This window comes from Oncorhynchus gorbuscha, linkage group LG06 (genome assembly GCF_021184085.1).
Source record: "Oncorhynchus gorbuscha isolate QuinsamMale2020 ecotype Even-year linkage group LG06, OgorEven_v1.0, whole genome shotgun sequence".
NCBI lineage: Eukaryota > Metazoa > Chordata > Actinopteri > Salmoniformes > Salmonidae > Oncorhynchus > Oncorhynchus gorbuscha.
Window position 1 is genome coordinate 11,494,570 of NC_060178.1, and position 14,278 is coordinate 11,508,847.

At 45.9% G+C, this 14,278-nt stretch overlaps 1 protein-coding gene across 3 annotated transcripts; it reads left to right on the forward strand.

Moving 5' to 3' along the window:
• Positions 1–1,458: 1,458 nt before the first annotated feature.
• LOC124037531 (tripartite motif-containing protein 16-like) lies at positions 1,459–13,400 on the forward strand. 3 transcript variants are annotated; one of them, XM_046352327.1, is made up of 6 exons: positions 1,459–2,087; positions 2,521–2,616; positions 11,558–11,791; positions 12,199–12,358; positions 12,491–12,541; positions 12,778–13,400. In XM_046352327.1, exons 1-6 carry the CDS (start codon positions 1,488–1,490, stop codon positions 13,296–13,298), a joined length of 1,662 nt encoding a protein of 553 aa, XP_046208283.1. In that variant the 5' UTR covers positions 1,459–1,487; the 3' UTR covers positions 13,299–13,400. The 3 variants fall into 3 exon arrangements, with proteins under 3 accessions (XP_046208283.1, XP_046208284.1, XP_046208285.1); XM_046352328.1 differs by having other exon boundaries at positions 12,268–12,358; XM_046352329.1 differs by having other exon boundaries at positions 12,199–12,279; positions 12,778–13,025.
• The last annotated feature ends 878 nt before the right edge of the window (positions 13,401–14,278 follow it).

Consider the following 14,278-nt stretch of genomic DNA (forward strand, 5'->3'; position numbering starts at 1 on the left):
TGTTTCTGTACTGTTTAAAAAGTAATCCAGAGTTGAGAATCCTGACTGACAAAGGTATGTGGTGCCAAACTGGACCAGGACATCTACTGCTTTCTCAGTTAGGCAAGAGACCACTTCCTGCTGTAGATGATCAACCCAGAACGGTGTGTGTGTGTGTGTTCTCAGTTAGGCAGGAGACCACTTCCTACTGTAGATGAGCAACCCAGAACTGTGTGCGTGTGTCTGTTCTCAGTTAGGCAGGAGACCACTTCCTGCTGTCGATGAGCAACCCAGAACGGTGTGTGTTCGCCTCAAAAAAGTATCTCGCTTCAATCAGTTTATTCCAGTTCAGAACAAAAAATTATGACTTGTATTTTAACCGCACCTGTTCCAACCTAGACTTGTTTTCAACAATAGTTTCTACAGTAGTTCTGATCATTTTTCATCTTCATCTGTGCTGTTATTTAGGGTTGCACTATCAGTAGCTAGCTAGCTTGCTTTGGCTAACGTTAGCTATTAGCTGTGTACAAGGCCAGGGGATTGTTTGAAAGAGAAACTCACATCTACTACTATGAGATAGTAGTCCCTTATTTCTTATCATCACCTGGTATAAAATGACAATGCCTTGCTAGCAGACTGACTTCTCCACTGTGAAAGCACTGTTTCCTGAAGCATTCTGCCCTGAAAGAATTCCCTGTGTTTACCATCATGCTGTGGATGTTTGGTCAGGACGTGTTGTTATATGAATTTGTTCATTTTGATTCTCTCATTACTAGGCAATTTCCCGCACAAAACACATCGAGGGAGCTCCTCGCTATTTCTCAAAGTTTGTATGAAAGAGAGAAACTCATCGGTGTATTAGCTTTTCATGACGATTTGATCTCATTCACAACTTGTTGCTAGTACTATGGTGTGATAAGACTGTCTGCTAAATGAATTAAATATAAATGTATATGTAAAAATGTTGATAAATACTTTGTTGAGGTAAAAATGTACTTGATACGGTTGTAATATATTGTTGTCTCACCTAGCTGTCTTAAGATATACTAATGCACAAATTGAAAGTCTCTTTGGATAAGAGTGTCTGCTAACTGACTAAAATGTCAATGTAAAATTAATAAATGCAATAATTTCTGTCCATCCCTGGTACAGAGAACTCAGTCCAGTAGGAAGCCACTCCCTGTAGATACAGAGAACTCAGTCCAGTAGGAAGCCACTCCCTGTAGATACAGAGAACTCAGTCCAGTAGGAAGCCACTCCCTGTAGATACAGAGAACTCAGTCCAGTAGGAAGCCACTCCCTGTAGATACAGAGAACTCAGCCCAGTAAGAAGCCACTCCCTGTAGATACAGAGAACTCAGCCCAGTAGGAAGCCACTCCCTCTACATACTGAGAACACAGCCCAGTAGGAAGCCACTCCCCCTCCTCTGGTGTAGAGTTCCATGAAACAGAAAGTCATCTTTGACACTGAACAGAAAGTCATCTTCGACACTGCCATTGTTTAACCTATGGGAGAGAGCACCAAAATGGCAGAGAATCAGGAACTGTTCTGTTGCTTCGTCTGTCTGGATCTACTGAAGGATCCGGTGACTACTGCCTGTGGACACAGTTACTGTATGGGCTGTATTAAAGAAAGATGGGATCAGGATGATCTGAAAGGTGTCTACAGCTGTCCACAGTGCAGACAGACCTTTACCCCAAGACCTATACTGAAGAGAAACATCGTGCTGGCTGAAGTGGTGGAGAAACTGAAGAAGACAGGACTACAGGCTGCTCCCCCTCCTGCTCTGTGCTATGCTGGACCTGGAGATGTGGCGTGTGATTTCTGCACTGGGACCAGAAAGCAGAAAGCCCTCATGTCCTGTCTGGTGTGTCTGGCCCCTTACTGTGAGACTCACCTCCAACCTCACTATGAATTTCCTGCTTTCAAGAAGCACAAGCTGGTCAAAGCCACCACACAACTACAGGAGAAGATCTGCTTTCATCATGACAAACTGCTGGAGGTTTACTGTCGTACCGATCAGCAGTGTATCTGTTATCAGTGTGTGATGGATGAACATAAAGGCCATGATACAGTGTCAGCTGCAGCAGAGAGGACTGAGAAACAGGTAAGACCAGACCAACTTGTTGGTGACTGTCTGATAAACAAAGAATTAAAGATACAGTAGGTACTAAGACTGTTTGAATATGAGAATTAAAATGAAATCGATCCATGGCAGAACAAATATGAACACAAACTTTGAGTATATTTACATGTTAACCCAGATTCTCCAAATGTATCACCATTTTCTAAAGTCAAACACTATTATCATGCTAAACGCCCTTTTATGAGTCCAAAGTTCAGTCTCAACCCCTTGGTACATGTTATGTACATCTAACATAAAACTATAATCAATCACATAGCAACATATAAATATCATATAGAAAATGGACCATCAAGATTGTAGACCTTCCTCTATGGGCCCTATGTCACATTACTATACTATTTGATCTACTGGACTAATAAAGCTTGATAGCTCATTGAAGAGTGATTCTCCACAGAGGCAGCTGGGGATGAGTCAACAGAAGGTCCAGCAGCATTTCCAGGAGAGGGAGAAGGAGCTGAAGGAGCTCCAACAGGCTGTGGAGTCTCTCAAGGTGAGTATTGTTGACCAGAGGAGACACACCATTTCACTTCTCTCCTCCAGTCAGAGAGAGAGGAGAGGGGCCCCTCTCCAATGCCACTGACCCCACTTTTGAAACAGGCTGTCTGGACCCCTTTCAGACAATAGACTGGTTAATGTAACTGACAGGATATGAACCCAGGTCTACTGCAGGAGAAACCAACATCTTGACCGTTACACCAAGAGCACATTCCCTATTAGGAAGACACCGATTTTGAAGTTGCAGGCGGGGCTACATCATCACATAACCATGAATAACCATGACTGACTCATGTCCCCTATACATTAACATGGATCTCTCTCTCTCTCTCTCTCTCTCTCTCTCTCTCTCTCTCTCTCTCTCTCTCTCTCTCTCTCTCTCTCTCTCTCTCTCTCTCTCTCTCTCTCTCTCTCTCTCTCTCTCTCTCTCTCTCTCTCTCTAGATCATAGAAATAAACAGTAAGCAATACACTCATAAAAGTTTCAAAGCAATAGAGACGTTGCAAATGTTGTAATTCAAGTGCAAACAGAGTGAGCCGTGCGCCAGACTGAGTTCTGGAGGTGAAATGGAAATGGATGAGGGAGAGTTAAGTGAGGTAGAAGGTGTAGTGAAGAGTTCAGAACCAGAGTCTGACATCAATGGACATGATAAAGAAGAATCTGGTGCAGAAATGGAACGTAAATCACAGAAAATATATGTTGTGATGGCAGCTGCAGAGAAGTATTTGGTCATATGAGATTTAACTTCAGAAGAGTTCCAGGGTGTGTTGAGTGGTGGTGTCCCGTCCTCCCAGGTCGTTGTCATGGTGCAGGAGCAGACAGGGTCAAAGTAGTGGAATGGGGTAGTGGGTTTTTAATGACTGTAGGGTTAGTTGTCATGGTGCAGGAGCAGACAGGGTCAAAGTAGTGGAATTGGGTAGTGGGTTTTTAATGACTGTAGGGTTCGTTGAAATGTTTTTATTGAGTATTATCATAATTTCCCCTTTTGTATCACAAAGTATAATGGATATATATTATAGTCCAGTTGGGGGCAGTAATGCAACATATTGGAAGCCAACCGCCGTTAAACTCCAAAGAAGAAGAAACGTTATATTATGTCTATGTACAGTGTTGTAATGATATGTTTCTCTCTCTCTCTCTCTCTCTCTCTCTCTCTCTCTCTCTCTCTCTCTCTCTCTCTCTCTCTCTCTCTCTCTCTCTCTCTCTCTCTCTCTCTCTCTCTCTCTCTCTCTCTCTCTCTCTCTCTCTCTCTCTCTCTCTCTCTCTCTCTCTGCAGTCTGTAGATTGTCTTTCAGTTATTCGGTTTTGAGAAATAAACAGTAAGCAATACACTAACATCCCCTATAAAAGTTTCCTCTCCAACACTTTCATGGTAGTTGGTTGTGTGGGTCTCTGGATATGAATGGGGTGCTGACAGACAATCGTTGATGGATATTTATAGAGCTCTGATCAGGACAACAGTTGATTACGGGTGTAGAGTTTATGGAACAGTGGCACAGACTTGTCTTCAGAACCTGGACAGAATCCAGTATACAGCTTTAAGGACATGTATTGATGCATTTAAATCAACATCTGTATGTGTCTTACTAGTGGAGGCAGGTGAGATGCCTTTGGATATATGGCGTAATACATTGTCATTAGCTTATTGGGTTGAAAGGCTGTGAGGTTGAGCATCCCACTGCTACTGTTCTAGATGACTGTTGGGAATATACTAGTAGACAAGGCAGTGGTTTTTGTTTGGACAGTTGGAAAGCTTGCTGATGAAAGTGGTTTGAGGGAGTTGGAGGTTGGCCCTTCTGTGGTGATAGGGGATGTTCCTCCATGGTTACTCCCAGATCCTGTTGTTGATCTGACCTTGGTAGAGAAAAGGACAGATTGGTCAGAAGTCAGTGATAAAGGGAAACTGGTTGACAATTACATTGGTAGAAGTTGTTATGCTTTTTTACCACTTTTCACAGATACTCCAGCACAGTAGGTGGCGCCATGCACCTTTAACGTTCATTTGCGGACCGCTTTTATATCATAGAAGAAGTAGTTGGTCGTGTGAGGTTTTTGTGGTTCCTGAGGAGGGTTACTATTCTTTTTTCTTTTAGCGTATTTTCCAATTTTATTTTCTCTTGTTGAGGGTTTATTTATTGGTTTTCACTCTTTATCGGTTAGAGTTGAGGGGGGAGTAGGGGTAGATGGATCCAAGGACCCAGATAGTGGAGCTCAGGAGCAGGAGTTTACCTTCCTGGATGTGATGTGCAGATATGTAGAACCCAGATAGTGGAGCTCAGGAGCAGGAGTTTACCTTCCTGGATGTGATGTGCAGATATGTAGAACCCAGATAGTGGAGCTCAGGAGCAGGAGTTTACCTTCCTGGATGTGATGTGCAGATATGTAGAACCCAGATAGTGGAGCTCAGGAGCAGGAGTTTACCTTCCTGAATTTGATGTGCAGATATGTAGAAAACTAACAGATGAACTGTCAGTATACTCAGTTGAACTGTTGGTGATAATAGTTGCCCTCCAGTGGGTGGAGGACGTACAACCTGTTAGGATTATAGTATACTCAGATTCTCTGTCTGTATTGAATAGTTTATCATCTGGTAAATCTAATAGGAGTCACCTACTAAATCAAATCAAGTTTTATTAGTCACATGCGCAGAATACTACAAGTTTAGACCTTACTCTCAAATGCTTACTTATGAGCCCCTAACCAACCAGTTAAAAAAAATATGGATGAGAATAAGAAATAAAATTAACAAGTGATTAAAGAGCAGCAGTAAAATAACAATAGTGAGACTATATACAGGGTGGTACAGAGTCAATGTGCGGGGACACCGGTCAGTTGAGGTAATATGTACATATAATATGTAATAATAATATAATAATAATAATTATTATTATTATTGATTATTATTATTATTATTATAATATGTACATGTAGGTAGAGTTATTAAAGTGACTATGCGTAGATGATAACAACAGAGAGTAGCATCGGTGTAAAAGAGGGGGAGGGGGGCAATGCAAATTGTCTGGGTAGCCATTTGAATAAATGTTCAGGAGTCTTATGACATGGGGATAGAAGCTGTTAAAGAGCCTTTTGGTCCTGGACTTGGCTCTCCGGTACTGCTAGCCATGCGGTAGCAGAATGAACAGTCTATGACCAGGGTGGCTGGAGTCTGACCATTTTTAAGTCCTTCCTCTGACACCGCCTGGTATAGAGGTAATGGATGGCAGGATGCTTGGCCCCAGTGATGTACTGGGCCGTTCGCACTACCCTCTGCAGTGCCTTGCAGTCGGAGGCCGAGCAGCTGCCATACTATTGGAGTGTTATAATGGAGAATTGAGAGAATGGGTGTAGTAGCGAGATTCTGCTGGGTCACAGCACATTCAGGTGTGGAAGGAAATTAAATTGTAGACCAATTAGCTAAAATAGCTTTAAAACAAGATATAATTGACATTAATGTTCCACTGGGAAGACATGAGGACAAATGGAAGATCAGAGCCATTTTGATAGATGTGTGGCAGAAGAGATGGGACTGAGCACAAGGGACGACATTTATATGCCCTCCAAAGAAAGGTTGGTGGACCAAGATTCAAAGGTCAGATTAGGAGGGAAGAGGTGGTGTGTTTTGCACTTTTGTGAGGACCCAAAAGCGGTATTCAAAAACAGAGTCCTTTAATGTAAACACAGGGAAGACATAGATCCTCTTCAGATGTAGATAATGGCAAAATAGACAACCCGCAGAGAGGGCGACAAATGAAACAAAAAGTCCTTCTGATAATTACAAAAGAGCCCCCTTCTTAGCAGCAGAGGAGAATAGCTGGGTTAGCGGCGACAGGCTGCAGGTCTCTCTGCGTAGGCGCGGGTCGTAGAGGAACAGTGGTACCTGATCTCACGTAGCATCAGATGAACTGGACACAGTACAAACGATAAGACAGTTAGCTGAGTACAGGATGCACTTGCCAGGCAGATTCCGACAGGACGGGGCGGGACAGGGATGAAGCAAACGAGACGAAAGTTTGTTTCTGGCATGAGAAACTCAAATGAGAATCTGACAAAGAAAGAAGCAGGAACAGAGAGAGAAATAGAGACCTAATCAGAGGGAAAAAGGGAACAGGTGGGAAAAGGGTGAACGAGGTAGTTAGAGGAGATGAGGAACAGCTGGAGGAGGAGAGAAAGAGAAGGTAACCTAATACGACCAGCAGAGGGAGACAGAGTGAAGAGAAAGAACAGGAACAAGACATAATATGATAAGACATGACATTACATTTACATTTTACATTTAAGTCATTTAGCAGACGCTCTTATCCAGAGCGACTTACAAATTGGTGCATTCACCTTATGACATCCAGTGGAACAGTCACTTTACAATAGTGCATCTAAATCTTAAAGGGGGGGTGAGAGGGATTACTTATCCTATCCTAGGTATTCCTTAAAGAGGTGGGGTTTCAGGTGTCTCCGGAAGGTGGTGATTGACTCCGCTGTCCTGGCGTCGTGAGGGAGTTTGTTCCACCATTGGGGAGCCAGAGCAGCGAACAGTTTTGACTGGGCTGAGCGGGAGCTGTACTTCCTCAGTGGTAGGGAGGCGAGCAGGCCAGAGGTGGATGAACGCAGTGCCCTTGTTTGGGTGTAGGGCCTGATCAGAGCCTGGAGGTACTGAGGTGCCGTTCCCCTCACAGCTCCGTAGGCAAGCACCATGGTCTTGTAGCGGATGCGAGCTTCAACTGGAAGCCAGTGGAGAGAACGGAGGAGCGGGGTGACGTGAGAGAACTTGGGAAGGTTGAACACCAGACGGGCTGCGGCGTTCTGGATGAGTTGAAGGGGTTTAATGGCACAGGCAGGGAGCCCAGCCAACAGCGAGTTGCAGTAATCCAGACGGGAGATGACAAGTGCCTGGATTAGGACCTGCGCCTTCTTCCTGTGTGAGGCAGGGTCGTACTCTGCGGATGTTGTAGAGCATGAACCTACAGGAACGGGCCACCGCCTTGATGTTGGTTGAGAACGACAGGGTGTTGTCCAGGATCACGCCAAGGTTCTTGGCGCTCTGGGAGGAGGACACAATGGAGTTGTCAACCGTGATGGCGAGATCATGGAACGGGCAGTCCTTCCCTGGGAGGAAGAGCAGCTCCGTCTTGCCGAGGTTCAGCTTGAGGTGGTGATCCGTCATCCACACTGATATGTCTGCCAGACATGCAGAGATGCGATTCGCCACCTGGTCGTCAGAAGGGGGAAAGGAGAAGATTAATTGTGTGTCGTCTGCATAGCAATGATAGGAGAGACCATGTGAGGTTATGACCGAGCCAAGTGACTTGGTGTATAGCGAGAATAGGAGAGGGCCAAGAACAGAGCCCTGGGGGACACCAGTGGTGAGAGCGCGTGGTGAGGAGGCAGATTCTCGCCACGCCACCTGGTAGGAGCGGCCTGTCAGGTAGGACGCAATCCAAGCGTGGGCCGCGCCGGAAATGCCCAACTCGGAGAGGGTGGAGAGGAGGATCTGATGGTTCACAGTATCGAAGGCAGCCGATAGATCTAGAAGGATGAGAGCAGAGGAGAGAGAGTTAGCTTTAGCAGTGCGGAGCGCCTCCGTGATACAGAGGAGAGCAGTCTCAGTTGAATGACTAGTCTTGAAACCTGACTGATTTGGATCAAGAAGGTCATTCAGAGAGAGATAGCGGGAGAGCTGGCCAAGGACGGCACGTTCAAGAGTTTTGGAGAGAAAAGAAAGAAGGGATACTGGTCTGTAATTGTTGACATCGGAGGGATCGAGTGTAGGTTTTTTCAGAAGGGGTGCAACTCTCGCTCTCTTGAAGACGGAAGGGACGTAGCCAGCGGTCAGGGATGAGTTGATGAGCGAGGTGAGGTAAGGGAGAAGGTCTCCGGAAATGGTCTGGAGAAGAGAGGAGGGGATAGGGGGAGGAGGATTCAGGAGGGAGGAGAAGGTGGCAAAGAGCTTCCTAGGGTTAGAGGCAGATGCTTGGAATTTAGCGTGGTAGAAAGTGGCTTTAGCAGCAGAGACAGAGGAGGAAAATGTAGAGAGGAGGGAGTGAAAGGATGCCAGGTCCGCAGGGAGGCGAGTTTTCCTCCATTTCCGCTCGGCTGCCCGGAGCCCTGTTCTGTGAGCTCGCAATGAGTCATCGAGCCACGGAGCGGGAGGGGAGGACCGAGCCGGCCTGGAGGATAGGGGACATAGAGAGTCAAAGGATGCAGAGAGGGAAGAGAGGAGGGTTGAGGAGGCAGAATCAGGAGATAGGTTGGAGAAGGTTTGAGCGGAGGGAAGAGATGATAGGATGGAAGAGGAGAGAGTAGCGGGGGAGAGAGAGCGAAGGTTGGGACGGCGCGATACCATCCGAGTAGGGGCAGTGTGGGAGGTGTTGGATGAGAGCGAGAGGGAAAAGGATACAAGGTAGTGGTCGGAGACTTGGAGGGGAGTTGCAATGAGGTTAGTGGAAGAACAGCATCTAGTAAAGATGAGGTCGAGCGTATTGCCTGCCTTGTGAGTAGGGGGGAAGGTGAGAGGGTGAGGTCAAAAGAGGAGAGGAGTGGAAAGAAGGAGGCAGAGAGGAAAGAGTCAAAGGTAGACGTGGGGAGGTTAAAGTCGCCCAGAACTGTGAGAGGTGAGCCGTCCTCAGGAAAGGAGCTTATCAAGGCATCAAGCTCATTGATGAACTCTCCGAGGGAACCTGGAGGGCGATAAATGATAAGGATGTTAAGCTTGAAAGGGCTGGTAACTGTGACAGCATGGAATTCAAAGGAGGCGATAGACAGATGGGTAAGGGGAGAAAGAGAGAATGACCACTTGGGAGAGATGAAGATCCCGGTGCCACCACCCCGCTGACCAGAAGCTCTCGGGGTGTGCGAGAACACGTGGGCGGACGAAGAGAGAGCAGTAGGAGTAGCAGTGTTGTCTGTGGTGATCCATGTTTCCGTCAGTGCCAAGAAGTCGAGGGACTGGAGGGAGGCATAGGCTGAGATGAACTCTGCCTTGTTGACCGCAGATTGGCAGTTCCAGAGGCTACCGGAGACCTGGAACTCCACGTGGGTCGTGCGCGCTGGGACCACCAGAGTAGGGTGGCCGCGGCCACGCGGTGTGGAGCGTTTGTATGGTCTGTGCAGAGAGGAGAGAACAGGGATAAACAGACACATAGTTGACAGGCTACAGAAGAGGCTACGCTAATGCAAAGGAGATTGGAATGACAAGTGGACTACACGTCTCGAATGTTCAGAAAGTTAAGCTACGTAGCAAGAATCTTATTGACTAAAATGATTAAAATGATACAGTACTGCTGAAGTAGGCTAGCTGGCAGTGGGTGCGTTGTTGACACTACACTAATCAAGTCGTTCCGTTGAGTGTAATAGTTTCTGCAGTGTTGCTATTCGGGGGCTAGCTGGCTAGCTAGCAGTGTTGTTTACGTTACGTTGCGTTAAAAGAACGACAATGGCTGGCTAGCTAACCTAGAAAATCGCTCTAGACTACACAATTATCTTTGATACAAAGACGGCTATGTAGCTAGCTATGTAGCTAGCTACGATCAAACAAATCAAACCGTTGTACTGTAATGAAATGAAGTGAAAATGTGATACTACCTGTGAATGCGATCGGGTTGTTGAGTTCTATTCAGAAGACGTTGGCTAGCGTTGGCTAGCTGTTGGCTAGCTAGCAGAGTCTCCTACGTTAAGGACGACAAATAGCTGGCTAGCTAACCTCGGTAAATTAAGATAATCACTCTAAGACTACACACTCTAAACCTAAACGACACAATTATCTTGGATACGAAGATACGAAGACAGCAAAGACAGCTTTGCATGGTGTTTAATCAAATCAAATTTATTTATATAGCCCTTCGTACATCATATCTTTGATATCTCAAAGTGCTGTACAGAAACCCAGCCTAAAACCCCAAACCGCAAGCAATGCAGGTGAAGAAGCACAGTACTCGATTGTGTTTAGGACAGTGTACATTTAACTGGTCATACCAGTTAAACAGAACAGATCCGTAAAGAGTTGGTTCGTTTTGGTAAATTCACAAGTGGTTTTTGTTTCGTGTGCTCTCAGCTATGTGTTAGCTATGTGTCTCTTCTCGAAGGAAAGTGTTTGTTCCTTAACTAAATTCAAGGTTAAACAGGAGGGAGGGTGGCACACAGGGTGTGTTCGCGCAGATAGTGTGGGGATTTAGGGCAGACAAGCGCTACCAGCCGTCAGTGGGGGCTAGGACTAGGCTGGACACTACATTTTTAACAACAATTTCTGATAAAACTAGTTAATTGCATTTGCCAAGGAGCCCAATTATATAATATTACCATATGCCCCAGCTGTTTGCCGTTGTTTTGAAGTAAACACAAAAATAATTAGGCCTTATTTTAGGGCATTTTTCACACTGCCAGGTCCTATTAGTTGTATTGAAAAAACAGGTCTTATTTTAGGTCATGTTTCAACCTGCCAGCTCCTGTTCGTTGTATTGAAAAAACAGGTCTTATTTTAGGTGATGTTTCACCCTGCCAGCTCCTATTAGTTGTATTGCAAAAACAGGTCTTATTTTAGGTGATGTTTCACCCTGCCAGCTCCTATTAGTTGTATTGAACACTGTGGCATCACCTTCTGAAAGTTCTATTCCCAGTCCATTGTTCTGCATCACTGTTGTTATCAATGAGACCAGCCCTCGTTAACCTTGTAGGTTCACCTCAGGTAACTTATTATTAACTAGGTTACAGCTACTTGGTGAGGAAGCTCACTGTCCACCTGGGTACACGTTGTAGTGACTCAGTGTTAGTGATGGTTGACGAGGAGCCAACTACCTGCCTGAGCTTCCTCTCAGTGCTGAGCTTCCTCTCAGCGCTTCCTCTCTCTCTCTCTCTCTCTCTCTCTCTCTCTCTCTCTCTCTCTCTCTCTCTCTCTCTCTCTCTCTCTCTCTCTCTCTCTCTCTCTCTCTCTCTCTCTCTCTCTACAGCACTCTGCACAGGCAGCAATGGAGGACAGTGATCAGATCTTTACTCAGCTGATCTGCTCCATTGAGAGAAGGAGCTCTGAGGTGAAGGAGCTGATCAGAGACCAAGAGAAGGCTCAAGTGAGTCAAGCTGAAGGACTCCTGGAGCAACTGAAGCAGGAGATAGCTGAGCTGAGGAAGAGAAGCACTGAGCTGGAGCAGCTCTCACACACAGAGGATCACATCCATTTCCTCCAGGTATCTAAACTGCCATGTTACATTTGATATGAAATTAGAAGTTTCAATAATTTGATTCTGTTCTCTCTCTGTCTCTCTGTCTCTCTGTCTCCTCTCTCTCTCTCTCTCTCTCTCTCTCTCTCTCTCTCTCTCTCTCTCTCTCTCTCTCTCTCTCTCTCTCTCTCTCTCTCTCTCTCTCTCTCTCTCTCTCTCTCTCTCTCTCTCTCTCTCTCTCCAGAGTTATCAGTCTCTCTCTCTCTCCAGAGTTATCAGTCTCTCTCTCTCTCTCTCTCTCTCTCTCTCTCTCTCTCTCTCTCTCTCTCTCTCTCTCTCTCTCTCTCTCTCTCTCTCTCTCTCTCTCTCTCTCTCTCTCTCTCTCTCTCTCTCTCTCTCTCTCTCTCTCTCTCTCTCTCTCTCTCTCTCTCCAGAGTTATCAGTCTCTCTCCAGTATCAGTGTATCTTCAGATTTACCCAGCATCGTTGTCCGTCCACTTCAGTACTTTGGAGATGTGAGTAAGACTGTGTCTGAACTGAGAGAGAAACTAGAAGACTTCCTTAAAGGAGAATGGACCAAGATCTCCACTACAGGTGTGTTGAAAATAATAAGAAAATCAACTTTAGACCATTGAAAGTTCCCTACTAGTCATATACATGTGGAATATGGTATGATGATAAAATTCCCTCTCTCTGTCAATGTGTTTGTGTCTGTCGTGAATATAGTGGAGGTTGTACTGCCTCCAGAGCCCAAGACCAGAGAACAGTTGTTACAATGTGAGTCTCTTTATTGTGAAGTAACTAACTGTCTCTTTTTACTGACACTCCTAACAATCCCTCTCGAAATATATAGCAATAGTAGATCTAATCAAAGACTGGGTATCTATCTGACTCCTCATATTTCTCTGATTTGATCTCTGCTGTGCTCTAATCAAAGACAGGGTAGATACAGTATCTGACTTAACTTATTGTTCTGACTCCCCTCATTGGTCTCTGCTCTGCTCTTCTCCCAGATTCCTGTCAGCTCACACTGGACCCAAACACAGCAGGCACACGCCTCTCTCTGTCTGAAGGGAACAGAAAGGTTACCTATACACACCAAGTCCAACCATATCCTGACCAACTAGACAGATTCACCAACCAGTACCAGGTTCTGTGTAGAGAGGGTCTGTCTGGACGCTGTTACTGGGAGGTGGAGTGGAGTGGTAATGTTGTTATTACAGCAGTCTCATATAAAGACATCAGCAGAACAGAGACAGATGGTGTATTTGGATACAATAACAAGTCCTGGAGTTTACAGTACCAGTGCTTTAGTGGTGGTTATTGTTTCAGACACAATAATGTTAAGACTAAAGTATCAGGCCCTCAGTCCTCCAGAGTAGGAGTGTACCTGGATCACAAGGTAGGTACTCTGTCCTTCTACAGTGTCTCTGACACAATGACCCTCCTACACAGAGTCCAGACCACATTCACTCAGCCCCTCTATCCTGGGTTTTATCTCTGTTATAGTACTGCTGAGCTGGTTAAACTGTAGTAGGGTCCACATAGATACTAGTCAAATCAAATCAAATCAAATCAAATCAAATATATTTATATAGCCCTTTGTACATCAGCTGATATCTCAAAGTGCTGTACAGAAACCCAGCCTAAAACCCCAAACAGCAAGCAATGCACGTGTAGAAGCACGGTGGCTAGGAAAAACTCCCTAGAAAGGCCAAAACCTAGGAAGAAACCTAGAGAGAAACCAGGCTATGTGGGGTGGCCAGTCCTCTTCTGGCTGTGCCGGGTGGAGATTATAACAGAACATGGCCAAGATGTTCAAATGTTCATAAATGACAAGCATGGTTGAATAATAGCAAGGCAGAACAGTTGAAACTGGAGCAGCAGCATTGCCAGGTGGACTGGGGACAGCAAGGAGTCATCATGTCAGGTAGTCCTGGGGCATGGTCCTAGGGCTCAGATCAGTTGAAACTGGAGCAGCAGCATGGCCAGGTGGACTGGAGACAGCAAGGAGTCATCATGTCAGGTAGTCCTGGGGCAAGGTCCTAGGGCTCAGGTCCTCCGAGAGAGAGAAAGAAAGAGAGAAGGAGAGAATTAGAGAACGCACACTTAGATTCACACAGGACACCAAATAGGACAGGAGAAGTACTCCAGATATAACAAACTGAGCCTAGCCCCCCGACACATAAACTACTGCAGCATAAATACTGGAGGCTGAGACAGGAGGGGTCAGGAGACACTGTGGCCCCACCCGAGGACACCCCCGGATATAACCCCACCCACTTTGCCAAAGCACAGCCCCCACACCACTAGAGGGATATCTTCAACCACCAACTTACCATCCTGAGACAAGGCTGAGTATAGCCCACAAAGATGTCCGCCACGGCACAACCCAAGGGGGGTCGCCAACCCAGACAGGATGACCACAACAGTGAATCAACCCACTCAGGTGCCGCACCCCCTCCAGGGACGGCATGAGAGAGCCCCAGTAAGCCAGTGACTCAGCCCCTGTAA